This window comes from Ciona intestinalis, chromosome 3 (assembly GCF_000224145.3).
Source record: "Ciona intestinalis chromosome 3, KH, whole genome shotgun sequence".
NCBI classification, from domain to species: Eukaryota; Metazoa; Chordata; class Ascidiacea; order Phlebobranchia; family Cionidae; genus Ciona; species Ciona intestinalis.
This window is the reverse complement of record NC_020168.2, coordinates 2,130,984-2,145,546: the sequence shown is the minus strand read 5'-3', so window position 1 is coordinate 2,145,546 and position 14,563 is coordinate 2,130,984. Positions and strand designations below refer to the sequence as shown.

The following is a 14,563-nucleotide window of genomic DNA, read 5'->3' as shown; positions in this document are numbered from 1 at the left end:
CTAGCCAGAGCCATAGAAATACCGAGTAGTCCAACCCATTGTTACGTAAAACACAAATTGAACGGCAATTTGGGTCCAAAATAACACAGTAGGTATAGGGAAAATGTATGTTTTTCGGTAAATTACAGAAAAACTTGGGCCTAAAAACAAATTTAAAGGTTGAAAAATGTAAAAAACATGTGTTATTTGTTTTCTGTGTCAAAAAAAGTCAAAAATTAGAATTAGAAGCGGTTGATTTGCGACATTTTAGTCATTTAATGCGGCTAAATTTATACATTTTTTCTAAAAAATGTTTGGTAAGGTAAATAGAAGCTGTTTTACACCTTCCCACAATAGGAAAACACAAACAAAACTTAACAAGTTCGTTTAAATCCATTGTCAAAGTCACCACTTTTGCTCTATTTTGGACACACATAGACGGCAGTTGGACTACTCGGTGTTTATACGACTCTGCTACTAGCAAGACATTGAAGACAAGAGAGCATAGCTCTAATGAGTGAGGACGTATTAAAATTTGAAAAATTTTAGTTTAATTAGCTGTTTATTACCACAGTTGAATATGCTTGATCAAAAACAAACCAGGGTTAACCAACAAAATTTTCGGTTGCCATTTGTTACCGTGTGGCAATAGGTAGAAAGTTTACATGGCAAAGAAACTAGCATAGCCTGTCAAACTCGGTAGGTTAACTACAAGTTACAGAATACTGCTAATGTAAATACATTTCAATTTTGAGTCCCATCTTCCCCCACATTGTAGTTTTCTATGTTTTCATTGCCAAACTTTGAAAGATTTGCTTTTAATTTAGTAATTTATACCTCAGGAGTTATTCAACTATAAGATACTTATATAATAAAAAGATAATATTTTGAAAATATATTCGAAATTTGGTCATTTGCACTTGGTGATAATTTATGAGAAGTTGCTTGTGCCAAAAACAGAGTAGTAATACCCAATTTGTAGCAAAAATAAAAACCTTATCAATAGTTATTATCAATTTTCTGTTATTACAAGTTCATATACATTTGTAGGATGCAATATTTATCCATTGATGTTCGAACATTGCCCATTGTCGTTCAAACAATACCAATTGTTATGCAATAATATAATGTATAGGTAACATGTTAAAAACAATAGCAGTAGGGCAAGAAAAAGAATGTCAAGACCTAATTTTCAAAGCGTACAGTATTATTTCGTGTTATTTACGTATATTCCTATTTATAAATACACTTAATAATCAAAACTAACAATGATTTTAAACTGTCCCATTTTATCCTGTGTGTTTTCGAATTTGTAAAATTTCACCTGTTGTGCAGATCGCTAAATAACTCCTCGTGTGTTTTATTATATTTTATTAAATTGGTGTGAATTAATAAAGGAATGATAGTACTAATTTGTGGTATTACCCCAAAAACGTTATCTATTTTGATTTTGGAAATATCTGGCAATATGTGCTTAAGTGTCTCATCTTTCCCCATTGTACTATACACAGTTTTTGCTACAAATTGGGCGTTGCTAATATTTTTGGTACAAACCACTTCTCAGAAATTATCTCCAAGTGCAATGACTAAATTTCAAATAATTTTTTTACATATTATCTTGTTATTGTATTAATAAACTATATTTAAATATAACCCCTATATTAGGTATAAATTATTAGATTTAATGCAAATATTTCAAAGTTTAACGGGCTAACTATTGCGTAACGATTCTACGCAAATATTTTGGCTTAACGAACTTTGACGTATTTTCCGATAAAGGTAAATTAAACGTTAATTGTTCTGGGACTTCCGTATCAATCGAAAGCAAATAACCATTAGCCCTACAACTCCCAACTTCTCAATTGCCTTGTTTTGTCGTTTAAACCATCAACCTCGCCTTCCCGGATTTGAAATGTCCTTAAGCCGTTCATTCTAACCTATACCTCTCCAATGTATACAACATGCAGTTATCTCTCACAGAAAAAAACACACAGAATCCAATCCAACTCATTTTAATGCAAAATACCTAAAAGCAATTAATACAAAAAAGCGATTCGAAGCGACTTCTACAGAACAAGTGTTGTTTTGCAGTAACATGATCTATACATGGGGCTCCACTTGTGTGTTCTTAGTAAACGGTAACGTCCAGGAAGTAACTGTAAAAAGTACACAAGAAAATGTCTAGGTAAGAATGTACATTGCAAACTGACGAGGTTGGGAGACCTTAGCAGTTGCGTAACACACCAGAATGTACATGCCCAGTAAAACTGCATGACTTGAATTATTTCATCGGCAAACAACAATACTGCGCAAACGAACAATTCATTGGTGATTTTGTAGTGTGGGGTGGGGTGGTGTGGACTGACACATCGCGGGGGAAATACTGCACTTTAACACGGTGCCGGCTTAATACAGGATCGAGAATAAAATCGACCGAGTGTTATAATACCAATGCTTGTGTAAAAGACTGGGCTGCATACACTATGCAACGGGCAGAACGGTGGCCGGCGCGCACAATACGCTACATACCAATTGCTCTGCCGGCAGACAACTACTACGCGATAAGAAATTAACAACATTATATGCGGCAGTACTTGGTCGGTGTCAAGGGAAAATAGAAAAAAACTTCAACATTTATAACTTTTGCCACTTGATGTTTGGCACTTGGCGTTATCCGAACGAAAAAGCGGAATCGAGAATATATATAAGACGGCACTGCTACTCAGAAGAACTGGGGATACTCGTTCGTTTAAAACAATAAAAATACAGTAGCTCTCTTTCGTGATATAAAAAGGACTATTAATAACAATAAGGCGTCAATTGCAATAGAGAGTGATCGTGCTACAAATGTAGAAAAAGAATACTTAAGTAAAAACTGATTTATAAGTATATGGGGACAACGGGTGTGTATGAAAAGTAGCAAAGTAGTTGGATGTTTTTTTTTGTGAACGCACGTTTGAACTTGGTTTGTAACGATCCGTTTGGTGGTAGCACCGTTCGTAAGAGTTGGAGAGCACCGTGGGAGAACCAACGCAGGGCGAAACGCAAAAGCAATGAAACAAAAACGTTAAATACAGGCGTAAGCACACACGAAGCAACACGGGCGGGAGAAACTACGGCGCCGTCGGCTGCTTAAATCTCGTACCATGATGGGAAGGAAACATAAAAACTAGTCCGGTCTCTCCGCTAGGGGTGCTACCGAGCACTGCTTGTGACGTCACAGGGTGAAGTGTGGGATCTGTGACGTCACATTTAAGGGTGACCCGTTGAGAAAGGAGTGTCGAGCTGCACACCGGGGTCCATACCCATGACGTCAGGACTTACGTAACCGTGCTCGTTGAAGCTTGACATACTTTCTGATGTCATCATTTCACCTAGAATATATAAAAGATTTTATTAAAAAAATGTTTGCCAACTTTTTAGTGTTAAAATTAAGTTAAAATCCTATACAGTCTCACAACATATGTAAATTTACGCACAATTCTATAGGAAATAGAAATGTTACCTGGATGTGGTCCATAGTGTTTGATGCCATATGGGTGTTGGGGTATTGAGTTTGGGTCACCTTGGTTGTGTGGGTTCTGATGGTAGTTCGGATGGGTTGAAGCACCAGGGTAACCTGGAGCAACAGGGGCTGTAACCCCACTACCACTGCGTGATCGTTTGCTTGGCTGTCAGAAATTTTAACATAAGTATAACCAAAAAAGGAATTTCATTTTTGTACACTTAGTTAGTATCACACATATTTTTAGTAATTTTTTTTAGTGATTAGTAAATAAATAGCTAAAGAAAGAGTTTCGAAGCAAGCACTTGTCCATTAAACTGACAATGCAACAATTCATATTAAGTTAATTAAGAGCTACAGCTAAAATTAAAACATGACCCTTACTAGTGATTTTTATTGAAACACAAAACTTGATAAGTTAAACACCTGTGCATGAATGGTGTTGGAAAGTCTTCCTTCATCAACTGCTGGTTGTTGTTGCATGGATGAAGTGGCTGCTTTCTCTTCATCTCTTCGTTTCAAACAAGCTGCTTTAGGATTCAAATTTCTCTCTGTAAAAAAGGGAAGTAGATAACTTATTAGGAACAAATAAAGACAATTTCAAGATAGAAGACAGGATATTTGTAAATTCAACAATATAACTTCCAACCACGTACTACCACCCACCTCTAACTTCATGTTCTAAACCAAGAATAACTTGTACAGCGTGATGGAGAATGGTGAGTTTCGTTTGTGGTTTATCTTGATTCATGTGTATTTGAACCATGTGTCCAAGTTCTTTAAATGCTTCATTTATATCTCGGACTCTGAGACGTTCTCGTGCGTTGTTTGCCATCCTCCGATCTTTCTCTCTCTTCTCCCTCTCCTCCGCGGTCAAGTCCTCGTCATTATCTTTGGATCCTATGCTACTGTAAGATAAGAGCAAGGGTTCAAGTACAATGTAAGCTCCTGTACATTAATATATTATAACCAGCTGTTCAGCCATACAGCCAATATGGGCCAAGGTCCTTACGTCAAATTTAATATTATGATTTAATTTTTTAGGTGTAATGGATGAGACTGACATTGCATTGGTGATATGAGTTACAACTTTTAATTATACTGGTTACTTTAGACAACAAAGTGTTAATGACTAAACAATACTAAATAAAGCCAACATGAAAAAAGTAAAAACATAGAGAAAAATGAAGTTTCCAACCTTCTCCGTAAATCCCGCTCCTCTTTGCTCTCATCATCATCATCTACTTTGTCCTCCATGGATTTGCTGCTTGCAGATCTCGCCTAAATGAGAAGTAGGGATACAATAAGCACTAAGTGAGCAATGCATGGGATATCGTGCGAATATATGTTTTATATTACTTTAAAAATAAATAGGGAAAAATAATCTAGTAAATGCATTAAATTTTAAAACTCCTAATTCAAATGAATTATTGGCTTGATTTCTAAAAACAATTTTTGCAAAACCCTTAATAAATTATATCCTTTTTACTTTTGTTTTTGCAGCTCGCGAGTTGGTCTTCACTTTTAAATCAGCAGAATCTTTCTCTTTCTTTATGTTGAGTATATTATCATCAATGCTGCTTGCACCGCTGTTACTTGTGTTGTCCGAGTTGATTGATGCGGGTTGAACATTACTGGTGCCAGCTGTCAATGGTGCATTTGTTAAGATTCACAAAATTTAATCTTTAAAAAATTTAAATTAGTAGCGATTTGGTTAGAATTGTGCTGAATTAACGTATAGTACTGTGGGTAAAATGGGACACTGTTAGCACCTAAATCTCATATTCCTGGTGGTGTCTTAAACAATTAAAACACTCTGCCAGGGTCAATAGCTACTATTAAATAATTTTGTGAACATTTTTTACTACCAAATTGGGACAAAAATATTGTGAACATATCCCATCTTACCCCACCCTACATAAGTATTATTACATTGCTTCATTGTCTACTGAGTAAGTTACTTACTTGGTGAAAATATCTGCCTGGTTTGGTGTGAGGCAGGTGGTTGTGAGAGGGGATAGTTAGCAGTGTTGCCAGACATGTTTGTGGAGTTGGTTGGGCTGATCTGGAAACACAACATTCATAATTAGCTTAAACATACAGAATACAGAGATAATATATTATTAAATTCACAATGTATTGGGTCAAGTGATTTCCAAACTTTTTAGGCACCACATGAATATAAAATATATATTGAATTTATAATTTCCTAACCAGATGCAAAAAAGTTCTTCTCTGTTATTATAGGCACTAATCTATTACGTGAAGTATCTCATAAACTCATAAAAAAAAAATTGTCTGCAATCTGAACAATAAATTGTCTTTAGTTTAATTATTGGTGGTTTACAGTTAAGCGGTGGCATTGTTGTTGAGCAAAAGTGTTGGTTGGGATGGTTTCCATTGAATTATTGATGACATATAATGTTGACTTACAACGAGTCACATGCCTGTCAGACAGATGACGGATTTGCGCGATTATAATTCAAATTCTAACGGTAACGTCATCCCCACAGTTGGCTACTTACATACACTGCAGCTATGGGTAAATTTTCTAACTGAGGTTCTTGCGTAAATAAACCGAATTGGCAAGTTGGCCACCACATGAATTTCGTTCATAAAACTTAACCTCAAAAATTCAGCAATAATGAACATTGGACACAAAAGAGTGTGGGCTTAAGTAAGCTTAGAGAGACTGCTGCTGCTCGTAATCCTGAGGATTAAAAACTGCGGTGTTTTGGTAACATTCGCTGTGCTTTAAAGTCCAACCCACGCCTGCTCTATATTACACAGAATATAAACAGTGAGAAGCTCTCCCATGCTTCAAACACGCAACTACTCTCTTTACAATGCCTTAAAATATCATAATCTGATACCATGTTACGCCAATTCTATCTGTTAAGCTTATAAACGAAGCATCTCTCCTGCCTCAACATATGTTGGATGAAAACAGCTTTTCTTTAACTCTTATATTCCACATAAGAAGCTACTTATTTCTGTTCTCTGTGGTACACAAGATATGATAGCTTGTATATGCAAACACTAGACACTTGCCAAGTGCTTTCAGCCAATGCTTGAGACGCACAATATGACTTACAGTATAATCTTAACACACCATTCCCAACTACAATGATTTATATACCAATATTAAATTGAGTTACCAGTTCCAAAACAATAGGCTAGGAGTGTTTACATAACGCTTAATATAGTGCAAAATATGCAACAAAGCAATTCCTGTTCACAAAGTTTAAAATAATCACCAGAAGAACCATAAAATTGTACAAAACAAAGCTGGAAAAACCTGACTCACCAATGGTGTGTTTGAATGAGCCATCCTCGAGTACCCGGCCACGTCAGATCCATTCTGCGAGCCCCACGTTATTGGGGTGTGGGGTGGGTAGCCAACTTGTTGACGATGCATTTCGTTATGTATACCTGCATGGTCACCAAGCACTGCAACCACATCATCCAAACTTTGCTGTAATAATTAAAATAACAGATAGTTTAATAGTGAGTCTTGTGGGGGTTAATTTATGGAATAAATTCTTACAGATGGTGTGTTGTGTTGATTGGGAAAGGATTCGACCGGATGTTGTCTCCATTGGTTATTACCAAGCATAGGTGAAGGTGTGGCTGCAGGGCTTGCTTGAAACCCAGAGTTGTTCTGGTAGATCTAATAATAATATTGAAAAAATTAACAGCTAAAGTTAACTAAATCTTTATACACATTTAAACCTAGAATTTTCTGTTTTTATAAAATACAAAGGACAGCATAAAAACAGTGTGACTGATTTATGCTGGTTAATTGAAACATGTAAGAAAATAAAATGAGTCAGTAATTTAGTAATTAAGTTTGCGCCAATGATGGATGGTGTGTATCAACACTTCATATATCGCTGTGTAAACTTACCTCGTTTATTCCGTATGGTGATGTAAGATTAGGATAGGAACCATGCATTCCAGTTTGTTGGCAACTACCCATATGAGGTGAACTGTCTGGTCTGTAGTCCTGCTATTGGAATAAGCAAGGGGGATTAATGCCTAACACTTATAAAACCTTCTATTCTTTGGTCCAAAGTTTGGCAGTATAAATTAAATGTAAAAAAAAGTTTCCACACTCAGTGGTGCATAGTATGGTCTTCCGTACATTAAATGTTAGCAGTAAATTGCACTTATTGTAATTATTCTTACCATTCTTTCCGCTGGATGGCATTGTCCATACTGACCCATGGTCCCAGTATAACCTGGTGATGACCAGTCCCCTGAACCATGCATTGGATCACCTGAACATATTTGACATAATAAATTAAAGGCAGTCTTTTCATTTATACAGTTTATCATTGTGGGAAATTAGGTGTTAATAGGTTAGCGGCTCGAAGATAGACATTTTGTAAAATGTTAACAAGTTATATATTTATTTCAGTACACAGTAGGTTACTGATCAACAGCCAATAGTTTGCATAACAAGGAACGAAATAGACAAACCAGTACAAAAAATTGTAAAATTCATACACAATGTTAAGAGGCCATAGATAGCAAGTAACACATAAAGATATTTATTTTTTAAAATTGGTTTAAAATAAAGGTTACTCAATAAATCTAATGAAAAAGATGTGATTTAATCAATTGCAAATAAAAGCTCTGAGTTCCATACAAGGTATTTATGTGATAGATAAAGTTGACAAGTAGAGCACCTAACATGGATAGTATGGTATTATACTGTGAGGAAAACCAGCGGATATAAAGTTACAACATACCTGGGGTAATTGGTGCTTGGTATGAATGATAATCCTCACTTTGAGTTGGTGAGTAAGGTCCGCGTCGTCTCTTCCCAGCTGTAAAAAGCACCGTTTTATATTTAATATTCACTTGATACCTAAATTACGTAATGAACAAGTTGACATACGTGCATGGACTTCGGGTTGTCTTCGTTTGTTCGGGTATGGGTTGTTATTGTTGTTGCTACTATTTGGTGATGAACTATTTGGTCGATGTAAATTCAACATCACGCTTTGCTGAAAAATAAATTATTCATCAAAAACCTTACAAATATATATTTCAAAGATCATGATGAAAGAAGATTAGAATCGAAATCTTTTAATTCGTGGCCATTTCAGACACGTTTTATTACGTTAGTTAATAAAAGGTTGGCTCGCGATTACAAAGTACTTTCACACATTTTTAAGTACCATAGTGGTAGCATTGACAATACATCAAAGTCCTACTCTTTTGTGAGTGGTAAGATGAGGCCTAAGTGGAGCCTTTATAGAAGCTAGGTCCGAAAAAAAATGAGGTGTTAGGTAAGTTGTATGGATAACCACATAAAGGGGTTTTCTATAGTTTTTAGTAGCGAGGTCCAACAAAGGAAGTGGTAGCAACAAAGTGACGCTTTATGATGAATAGACGCACAGGTGAGAATGGGAGTTTAAAAGCTGCTTGCCCAGATAATGGTATGGTCGCTGTGTAGCCTTTAAGTGGCGCAGATGTAAGTTAAGCTTCACGCATATAGCGGACACGCTACGGTGAATGCGAACCGCTTTCTTAGCTATGAGTCATTCGGTGACGAAAAGAACGAAGTTCCCAACAAATAGTAGAGATCTGCCGGGGTGGGAAAACAGCGCATTTAAATCGGTTTGAAAAAAGAACATTATTCATGGCCTTTCTCTTTGTTTCTCCCCCAGGCAAACGTACGAGTGCCATCTGCGCGCCGTGTCGCGCTCGTTAAGCAAGCACAAAGGAAAACAAACACGTCGTCGTGGTTCGCTCCCCGTCGGTAGTATCGGTCTCTTATCGGCCCGTTTGACGCTAAGGGTAGCTACGAGAGATCGTTGTGCAAATGTAGCGAACGTCACAGTTGGCCTGATGCGCAAGGCCGAGCGGAAATCGTGACTTTTCGGATTTTGTGTGCTCGTTCAAGCGTGCGACGATGGCACCACCTATGTCTACCACTGGGTGACGCAAAGTATCCCAACAAGACGGCAGCTGTAAACTTGGGTTACCCAGTGGTCACACATACGCGGGGAGATTTAAAGAGCGTGTTACTATGATAGAAGATTACGGTACAAACTGACAGCTAAAATAAACTGTTCACATAGACGAGTGTTAAATAATATTGTAGATGATATGCTTTCATTTTGAAATGTAGGAACCAAAACTCGCCGTAAATTAACACATTGGTAACATCGGCGGCAATTTAACAATGATTGGCGCGTCAGCACTAAAGTAGAATACCGGTTTCGGTTTCCGGCGCTTGCTTTGGCGCGGTGCTTCGGTAAATGGACATTATTACCTAAATACGACGCGGGGAGGCGATGGGCGGTCCGGGACGTGTAAGCGTGGCGCTCGTGTTTTCCTATTATACGATGCCCATTGTAGTTGAGATGCTGGGTGAAGGGTTAAAGGGCCGTCTCAAGGACGGAGACATCATGGTTTTTACTAAATGGCAGCCCGATATGGAGAACACTAAAACGATTTCCGGATTAGGTAGACAACATTTATCATTTGGTAACTCATATTCCCATAGGTAGTAGCAATTCTAATTAAAAAAACATTATGTACAGCATACAATGTATAATGTATAGGATATGGTATTAAGTTACTCACCTCACGTGGATAACCGTATGGTCCTGGGGTCATCGGTGGTTTCCCTGAAATATCAAAACATGTTGAAGACCTAGAGACATCAGCTAGTTGCATATCAAAGTCGGTAATCGAATACAACAAACAATTTATTCTATCTCTGCTCGCGTGAAGTGTATGTCATTAAAATTGCATGATGGTTATAGAGCGAGTACATTCTTTCCCCGTATCAGACATGTCTACTTCTATTTTACACGATCTTTCTCTTTAATTGATCCTACGTACTTCGACAAACAAAACACCTCGTCCTGCCTACGTAACTTTTAAATCAGGTATACGTATTTAATAATTGCGAAAAATTCCTTCCTGCCTGATCAACAGTTTACTTCAACATTGCAATAAATTACACTCGAGTTTCGTTTCTACGAAACCAGTACAAAGCTGTCACGACTATGCGCTCTGAGCGACTCTGAGCTGCAGTTACAGCACAATTCCCGGTGGGCAGTTTTAAAGCAGGGAAAAAACGGAAAACAATGCCCTCGTCACAGGAGACAACAGCAGGTACTAATTGCACCAGCACGAGCATTTTACTTTCATTGAAAATTATCTCGGAGAGAAGCCCGACGGCACGGGCGCAAACAAATTACATTAACACAGCGGGGCGGTTCGAGCAGGCAAGTAATAAGGGGAGGCAACGACTCTTTCAAATCGGAGGATGTATTTAACAGCTTAGACCTTTGTTGTCTGGTATTTTGGATTTTTTTTCAAGTTGCACGCGCTGCTACTGCTAAACCGTGCATTGAAATGAGGGTCGTTAACAAGCTTCTTTCGAACAACACGCTTCATGTTCGTGCCAGAATTGATAGGTTGGGTACAACAACTGGCATCAATTAGAAATATAAGCCCACGGTTAAGTGCACACGTCACACAAGTTCGACATCAGGGGCACGACAACAAACGCTTCTTTCAGTAATTATGTTAACCACAGACCTTTTCTTCAAGCAAGCGTAAGCGACCACACAACAAGAACACAGTCCATGGCTTGCTCGCACATTTAGTTTAGTCAGCCAAAGGATGAATATCTCTAATTCGACACTCGTATCTGAGCAACAGGCAAAGCAGCAACGTTCATTATAAGCCACAAAAATTCCACGAATTTCGCAGTGCAAAAACAACCAGATTATAATTCATAGTGCCAGTAACTGGAACGGGGTTTCCCGATAAGATCGACATACCCTTTGGAATAGTGACGCCCCTTGCCGAATTAAGCAACAGTGGCAGGGGTGAAATTGCTAACAAAAGAATGTACGCTTGAGTGGCCACGGATCGGGATTGCGAAATTTCTTTCTGGTTGCGGTACGGAGGTGAGTCGCTCAAACATGAACGACATTGATACAAGGCGCCGTAATACTGATGGTGCACAAGAATTAAAGCCTTATTTTTTTGCGGTCGGATACACAGCCATGCTGGAGAATTCTCTGACAGGTGGGTTGACGTATTACTCATCTCCCACGGGGCCGCACTTGGCTCGGGACAAGTTTTAACTTCACTGCGGTTTAATTGTAGTTACTTCCTTGGTCGCCTAACTTAATAACCGACGGCTTGTGATAGTAAAGTTATTTTCGCAGAAAAACAACGCGGTGGCGACAAAGATAACTCAGTTTGCCATTCAGTTAAAAATTATCAATCGAGGCGCGTTGTTTGAAGTGTGTCCGGCGATCCTTATCTAAACTGCTTAAAACATTGGCTGACTACGTTATGGAAAGCGGGCAAGATATTTTAATTGTGCACAAGTGACTCGGTACGTTGTTGTTGTTGAGCGAACATTCCAGAATTTCTCTGTTTCTTGATTGGCCGTGCTTGACCCACGATGTTTTCAAGCGATCGATAACAACAGATCATCGTTTTTTGTAACGTATGGAACCGGTCAACGTTTTGTCACGCCGATATCGTCGCACTGCAGCAATGTTGACGACGTAAACAATGCTTTTAGAATTCGTTGCGGGAGTCGATGATTACGTTCGCCATCGCAAGCGATAAAAACGAAAGAATCGCGAGCCACGACCTCGTTTCTCGCACCGGTGATTAACGAACTACTCCGGCAACGAAGGTGTTAACATTTGAACCGGATGTAGGAGAACGATTGGTGGACACGAAACTTGCGCTCGCACTACAAATGGCGCTAACTCGACCGCCTGTTCAGTCAAAGTAGGCCTGTCTAATTCAAGGCCATAGGGCGGTCCAATCAATCAAAATGCATGTCGGATTGTCGGACTCCACATTATTTCACATTGAAAACAGCCCAATCAATATTTTTACAACCTACTACTTTCCAATCGTATTGTGCCAAACAGCTTAACCGAACAGTTCACTGTATAGTCTATATATATTTCTGACTAAGAAACACAATCATAAAATGTATATGAATAAACAATATACAAAACAAAATATGCAACATGCTTATGTAAAAATAACAATATTAAAACCCAGTATATCAAAGTTAATACACAAACATATTTCTTACCACTTGGTCCACCTGGTTGTCCAACCACCACGTTAGGACTTCGAGCAGCCGTGTTTGTTACAGTGTTCGGGTAATTCTAAAATCACATTGCAAATATAGTGTACAGTAGGTCTTAACCTTAATTTTCAGATGCAATAATATTTTGTTTTTATTGATTGGGTAACATGCAGCAGGAGCTCATGCAATGGGATTAAGTAAATCGTCTGTCGAAAATAATCGCGACGCGCACAAGCAGGTGAAAATTCTAAAAAAAACGAAGAAACCCAATCGGGATGGAAAATAAAGATGGGTCAGTTTACACGAGCTCGCAAAACAAACACAGTTTGGAACTTTTCACATAAACAAAGACTGTATGGGTAATTTGAGATAGAAACAGGATTAATTAAATGTACATTAGATGGTCGGATGGTCCCTATTGTGATAATGGCCAAATTGTAATTGTATGTTTAGTTGTAAACTAATGCTAATGCAGGATATTTACTGTGGGTGAGCTGTAGCTTTCTCTTGGTGGATCAGTGGGTGCAGACCAACCTAGTGAATATTGAAACAGCACACTTTAATAAGTGTAACAGGACCATTTAACTACACCAGTAAACTTTTTTTTTAAATCTAAGCTTAATTGAACCAACTAAACTAATTTAAAATTGTAGCTTCACCAACAATCTTGCACACCTTGCAGGCTGCAGCGCTTTTTGTGAAATAGATTTTCATGTTTTGTAGACAATTTAAAGGAAGCCCAGACAGTTGCCACAATATGAGTAACAACTTGTGACAGCAGAGTGACAGATATTGCTGATGGAATTTACCACAAAACCAGCTAGGTACACACCACCAGCCTTATAGCTTCTCTTTGAAAAAGAAGTCCACTATTTGTACATCGTGATTTGGACATTATTGACACAGGTGGTTTACAGATAATTTTGGGACCACCGCAGTTGGAACAGTAATAAGGTTTTTAAGCAATGTTGCACTAAGAAAGCGGGACAACATGCAAAAAACGTTTGATTGGCATCGTGTGGTTGAATTATATTCATTTAAAAATCAAATTAATAAGAGAGGGAAATGAAACCATTTTTTGTCAGAAATTTGATAAAAAATGGGTAAATTTACGTAACAGATACAGCTGAAAATATTTGATGCAATTACCTGTTGATTCCGCATATGATTTGCTACTGTAGACATTTCCATGATTGCTATTTTCTATTCCAGATATTGAAGAACTTTTTGATGAAAACATTTATTAACTTAAACTGTTACATTAAAAACCTTAAACAAAGACAGTACCTAAACACTACAATAAATAAACATTTGCATTTCAAATAAAGCTTTTGAAACTACAATACAGATAACAAAGTAATCAAGTGGGTTATTTTTTTTAATGGGTTTAAAATATATATATTATTTAAACGGCGTTTCGATGAACTTAAACTATACATCAAAAAATCTGAGTTTTGAATTTAATTGGTTAGTATTTTTATGCTTTTGCAATACAACCATATGTTAACAAATTATCCTTGAAAATTTTACTTCATTTTATAAAAACAAAACAATTCTACAAAAAAACTTTCCAAAAGGGTTATTTTTATTAATTAGAACTATAACTTACACACATATCAACAGGACCAACTAGCATGGGAAAGTTGTTAAAGTTATGGAGAAAAGACATATGACGAGACTGCAGTAGCCAAGAAAAGAACTAGATTACCATGTTTAAAACACAAGAGAAAGTATCAGGTAAAAACACATTTGAGACGTTTCCTCAATTAATTGGCTATGGGAAGCTATCAAACTTGAAGGGGGTTCATTCTTGTGTGATCAAAATAACCTTATTGAGAGCCGGTACGTCATTAAGGTCGGTATTATTACGTAACAACAACCACTGTCACAGACTGCAGGCTAAATATATTCGACAATGAAAATGTCTATTTAGGTAGCTTGCTTTTAATTTCATTACATGACAAAGTGATCAATAATACTAA

The 14,563-nt window shown here is 37.5% G+C and overlaps 1 protein-coding gene across 4 annotated transcripts; it reads right to left on the bottom strand.

Moving 5' to 3' along the window:
- Positions 1 to 1,975: 1,975 nt before the first annotated feature.
- Positions 1,976 to 13,896, bottom strand: e12/e47 (transcription factor protein). Of its 4 annotated transcripts, none has more exons than XM_018817842.2 (17): positions 13,731 to 13,896; positions 13,066 to 13,115; positions 12,585 to 12,660; positions 10,085 to 10,128; positions 8,388 to 8,496; positions 8,239 to 8,316; positions 7,673 to 7,764; positions 7,392 to 7,490; positions 7,032 to 7,154; positions 6,792 to 6,959; positions 5,450 to 5,549; positions 4,974 to 5,128; positions 4,683 to 4,765; positions 4,151 to 4,392; positions 3,911 to 4,035; positions 3,485 to 3,650; positions 1,976 to 3,353 (listed from the first exon to the last, which is right to left on the bottom strand). In XM_018817842.2, exons 1-17 carry the CDS (start codon positions 13,819 to 13,821, stop codon positions 3,232 to 3,234), a joined length of 1,923 nt encoding a protein of 640 aa, XP_018673387.1. In that variant the 5' UTR covers positions 13,822 to 13,896; the 3' UTR covers positions 1,976 to 3,231. The 4 variants fall into 4 exon arrangements, with proteins under 4 accessions (XP_018673387.1, NP_001071948.1, XP_018673389.1 ...); NM_001078480.1 differs by having other exon boundaries at positions 7,392 to 7,493; positions 13,731 to 13,870; XM_018817844.2 differs by lacking the exon at positions 13,066 to 13,115 and having other exon boundaries at positions 7,392 to 7,493; positions 13,731 to 13,895.
- Positions 13,897 to 14,563: the final 667 nt, after the last annotated feature.

Bases quoted from the DNA above. Each gene is read 5' to 3' on its own strand.
- e12/e47 (NM_001078480.1), bottom strand. From the start codon at position 13,821: ATGTTTTCATCAAAAAGTTCTTCAATATCTGGAATAGAAAATAGCAAT. The intron at 7,155-7,391 runs GTAAGTTTACAC...TATTATTATTAG, and splicing joins CACCATACGGAATAAACGAG to ATCTACCAGAACAACTCTGG. The intron at 5,550-6,791 runs GTGAGTCAGGTT...TTGTGTTTCCAG, and splicing joins CTCATTCAAACACACCATTG to ATCAGCCCAACCAACTCCAC.